The sequence below is a fragment of the Ptychodera flava genome, assembly GCF_041260155.1.
Source record: "Ptychodera flava strain L36383 chromosome 23 unlocalized genomic scaffold, AS_Pfla_20210202 Scaffold_23__1_contigs__length_28996876_pilon, whole genome shotgun sequence".
NCBI classification, from domain to species: domain Eukaryota; kingdom Metazoa; phylum Hemichordata; class Enteropneusta; family Ptychoderidae; genus Ptychodera; species Ptychodera flava.
Genome location: NW_027248277.1, coordinates 25,696,897 through 25,702,086, shown reverse-complemented (window position 1 = coordinate 25,702,086; position 5,190 = coordinate 25,696,897). Strand labels below are relative to the sequence as shown.

The window sequence follows — 5,190 nt, the reverse complement described above, 5'->3', positions numbered from 1 at the left end:
TATACAAGTACGTATACTAATAAAATGAAAAACTACACTGTACACTCGGTGTGCAAAGATCTGCATTACGTAAACTCATGATCTGCATAGAAATACGCTACGCATGTCAACGTATTGGAATGTTCCATATACGATATGTTGCGTATGCAATTAATATCGTGTTCCTTATACGTCAATATACGTAAATATGCTAAGAGCATATCAAGCATTTTGTCCAGTGTCAGTCACTTGTATATCAAAATGAAGCTTGCTTACGCAGCATAATATTCAAATTATGGTATTGTTATTTAAGTTGTGTTGAGATAAAAACCTTGCGCGTTATGTGAAATGACTCCGTACTTTGATCTCTCCCTCGCGAATCACACATTAACTGTGTTTTATCACAGATGTGTTTTGTGATTGCACCTAGCTATCTGCCTTCCTTACATCCTTACTGTCGTCCCCTTAGCCAATCGGCTCTTCTACCCATGACTGTTATCAATCCTCCTTCCCAGCCAAAAACGTTGCGCGTTATGTGAAATGACTCCGTACTTTGATCTCTCCCTCACGAATGACACATTAACATAAACTTTGTAGGAGACCATGTTTGCCCCCAAATCTGTGCTGATCACTGGCACTAACCGCAGCCTTGGTCTTGCACTTGTCCGCCAGTTGTTGGAGCTTGCCTCCCCACCAAATCACATCTTTGCTTGTTGTCGGACTCCTCATAACGCGGAGGTAAGTTTTTTCAATACTTGAATTAACCAACATATCAAATGTCGGCCGATAGGGGGAATCAAAAGAGGAAAATGCTATGCACGGCAGACTATCAATGCGTAAATTTGGCGAACTTGTATGTCAGTCACGTTATGTTTGGCAAGATTTTTCAGGGAAACCCTGTCGGTAGATTGTTATTTCAGTCAAGTTCGAAAACAAACCCATGGTTATAAACCTATCCTCTTTAATACTGTACTTTTAACCCGAACAAATCGTTTATTAGTCATTTTCTCCTTAAATCGCTTATTGAGGACCTCTGCAAACTCATAATTGTAGGTCATTGTAACATAGCTTCATATAACTCTCTAAAACGTTTAGAGATGGTTCACTACCTTATATGAAAGATTCGTAAGGGAACATTCATTTTTTTACTGGGAGAAGAGGGGGGGTCGGTGGAATATGAGCGACAAATGAAATGTAAAAAGCGACCCATTCCAAATCAAATTTTTATAATTTGACACTAAAATTCACCAATTGTAAAGTGTGACCCCTAGCCCCCCTCCCCCCCCCCCAAAACAAAAAATCATCAGATTTGATTCATTAACCTTACGCACACTCAGGCCCTGGGCTGAAAAATTAGGTCCTTCAAAAGTGTTTGCAAGAAAAAGAGTTACCCACCCCTTGAATTTTCATGCACAAAAACAGCGATCCTCCCCCAGATGTCACAGTCCGTATCATTAATATCTTAATCGGATTGTAATTTCCTCTTTGATCTTTGAACTTTCAAAGAATCCTTTTTGAAGTTTACAAATAATCACTGTACGATATTCCAATATCATATTGGTTTTTTAGATCTGCTTTTTCAAATACAATATTCTCATCACGTACATTTATATAAAGTGTCAAACTTTTTAAAGCACAAATTTTAATAGCTAGTTTTTTTATTGTAAAAAAATATTCAAAGTTTCCTCCCATACCATAATGTATAGAGAATCAACATTTTTGGTGAAATTCCAAAATCAAGTTTCTTGCACACACATGAACTTGTAATCGCCCTAGTCAAATCAAGTACACTAATATCAATAATCAATAGTACATAAATACACAGAATTACCTATTTTTGTATTGGAAGAAAAATTATTCATAGTTTCCTTATAGACCATGGTGTATAGTGAATCAACATCTCGGTGAAATTTCAAAATCCAATTTTTTGCTTTACACATGAATCGGTAACTATCCTAGTCTGATCAACGGTCCAGTAGAATAATATTCCCGGACACGAAAGAGTTTGTGCTTTTTGTAATCTTAGTATCGTTGACGACATTTTTCACTTTTTACTTGTTTGTCCAACGTATATGGACTTGACAGCGAAATATATACCTATTACTTTAACCCTCTTGTTATGTATGTTGAAGACCCTCCTTTCATCTCAGAATACCGTCACACTAAGGAAAATGAGCAGATACATTTTTTGTGACAAAATGCTGGGAAGAGATTACTAGAGATGCCCACTAGGCAAATATTTAAGCTTTCTTGTAGATGTATGTGTATGCGTTCTTTTGAACCAGGAATTCTGTTTACTAGCGATCCGTATTGTTTTCTATTGAAGTTTGTACATCTTGGCAGCAGGCCATTAATACTGAATAAGCGAAATTGCATACACAGTGATCAAGTACATTAATATTAATAATCAAGAGTTTGTAAATACACAGGTTTAGCTAGTTTTGTATTTAAAAGAAATTATTCATAGCTTCTCATAGACTAATCATATATTATGTATGGAGGACCAAGCGACACTTCGGTGAAATTCCAGAGTCATTTTTTCCCAATAACTCCATGCAAACCTTAGTAAAATTTGACCCCCTCCAATCATTGATTGTAAAATTTGACCTCCCCCCAAAAAAATCGGTGTCGTAAAAGTTACCCCCCTGATTTCCGCCGCCCCCCCTCCGTGTAATAAACGAATGTTCTCTTAAATCATGTACCTTCTATATAAAGGAAATCGGAAGTCACTGAAAATTGGCCAAACTTTTTGCATGAGAAAGTACTCCAGAATCGTTACTGGGTCACGACTTAGTGATGGAGCGGTACAAACCTTATATAACTCATAGAGAGTGATTCTATCATGACAGATGTCCTGTGAATATTTACGGACAAGTAGTTGAGTGTACAGTGTGTGAGTCTGTGTACGTGTTCAGGTACAGATTGCTTGCTTCACTGATGACAAGAAAACGTCTTCAAACAAAATGATAATTTCATGTCGGACTCAGTTTTACGCACTGAATGATTCTAATTTTTATTTTATCCCTCTATCAGGAACTGAAATGCGTGGCCAACGAAAACCCCTCAGTTATAGTGATGAAACTTGGTAAGCCATAACGTTTTCATTACAGAGCACACATGTTCTAACAAGCCTCACAGAAATTCCTAGCTACTTTGTCATGCAAATACCAAGGACAAAGTGCATTTGTCTTGTTCACTTCTTATCTAAATTGTCTTTACCTTTTGTCATTTAAAGCACACATTTTGTTCGAAAGCCCTACCCTGTTTTTAGAACAAGATAAAGCAACAACAATGTTTCCATTGTAAATCAGACAAAAATCAGACTGGGCCGCGAGTTTAGATGATATGACGCAAAGGTTTTTACAATTCTTTGCGGATTCTGCACAGAGGGACCGCGACTTTATAAACGCATTTGGACATATCGGGGTCAGTGAAATATTTTTCGTCTTGTTTTTGTGAAATTTATGGTGGATATAGGATAAAGCGGTCATTAGGAATTTTAATAAGCTTAAGAATTTCTCTCTCTAATCGAAAAATCTGCAAAACGACACATTTTTTATCTTCTATTATGAAAGATAATGGTTTCACGAGTTGACTGTGGGAAAGACTCAACAAACAGTTGTATTGTCATTACCAAAGGAGTTTGTTCATTTTGGCGGTACCAATAGTTTGGCAAGGAGCAACTTGCCAGGTATGACATATCTACAAAGAAAACGGTTTACCATGAGTCGATTTTCGACTGTCAGTGTGTTCAGTAGTAGCAACGTTTAAAAGACCAAGATTCCTTACGAATGGAGCGAATGTGTTTTGCACTGACTAATTACTTCATAGAAATATGAAATTACTGGAGAAAGTACAAATGCGCAGAAATATCATACAAATAGTAAACCTGTGTGATGCGACCACGAAAACAAATGCAACAAGTCTTCATTTCGACAACATTCGGATATCTAATGGCCTGTCTTTTAGTGCATAATAAAGACAGAAAACAAAACATACAAACAAGATTCGTATTTTTTTTCACCCGTAACATTTACATGATGGGAATTAGCATTTGATGTTATGTTTGATATTGTTTTAGATGTTTACGACGTACTCATTGAAGGTATACAGTCACCTGTAATCTTAATAGATAGTAGTATTATTCTTTGATAAGTACGGCTAGTTTTCAATCGGGTTCGAACCCACAACATACGGCATCAATCGCCTAGCGGAGAGGCCACAGAGAGAACCGCTCGGCTAAATCTCCACTCCCAAAAAAGAGTGGTTCAATAGCCGGCTAAGTTGTTACATTTTTCTGACTGAGACCGCTCCACACGTTGTAGAGTTCGTGAAGCACTCACGCACGCATGCTCACTATCACACATCGCACATACAAACTTTATCGAAGCGAAGAAACGAATTTCATCGCTTTAACTGGGCGAACGATAACCTCGGGGACAATTCTGTCCACCAGCAGAGTTACCAACCCAGGATAGAAAATGCGGCTAGTTTTCAATAGAGTTCGAACCCAAAATATACGGCATCAATCGCCTAGCGAAAGGGCACAGAGAGAACCGCTCGGCTAAGTGATAGAATTTACGAGGAGATCTTTTTAAGATTTATTATTATTTCATTTTGAGAGATGAGATCATGTGGATATTCCGCGATGATATTTACTCTTAAAAAGCAAGGCGTTATGTTAATGATATTGGGTTGATGTTTGCTAATTTTTCCGTGTAGGCTTCTGTCAACATGATGACCAGGCTCTTAGCCATGTAATTCTAAGAAAACAATGAAAAGATACTGTGTCTGTGTATAGATCCTGGCTGGCTGGCGAAAGAAATCGGAGGCGGCATTGGACCTACCCCTCCCGAAGAGAGCGCTAAAGCCTTGCTTAAGGTCTTTGCAACAGGAACCGAAGCTCATCAGGGCGATTTTTATACCCACCAGGGAGAACAGCTTCCCTTTTAACCCTTTAACTTCAATGGTTTGGCCAGTCATTGCTTACTCCTTCAGTTGGATTCAGAATATGACAGGTTGCCTCGATATTTGAAGCTCGTGGTAACAACTTCAAACCCTAAGTTGGATTACACAATACCTGTCATATGTAACCACATAATGTCAGTCGATAAAAGTGACTTTCATCTACCAAGAAGAGAATTTTTTTTCTGATAACTTAATGCTAAATAATTTTTGAGAGAGAACAATAAGTATGGTCCTTTTAATTAT

The 5,190-nt window shown here is 37.7% G+C and overlaps 1 protein-coding gene across 1 annotated transcript; it reads left to right on the top strand.

Moving 5' to 3' along the window:
* The first annotated feature begins 582 nt into the window (after positions 1 to 582).
* On the top strand, positions 583 to 4,932 carry LOC139123873 (uncharacterized). The gene is made up of 3 exons (XM_070690025.1): positions 583 to 717; positions 3,013 to 3,064; positions 4,781 to 4,932. The coding sequence occupies exons 1-3, from the start codon at positions 583 to 585 to the stop codon at positions 4,930 to 4,932; spliced, it is 339 nt and encodes a 112-aa protein (XP_070546126.1).
* Positions 4,933 to 5,190: the final 258 nt, after the last annotated feature.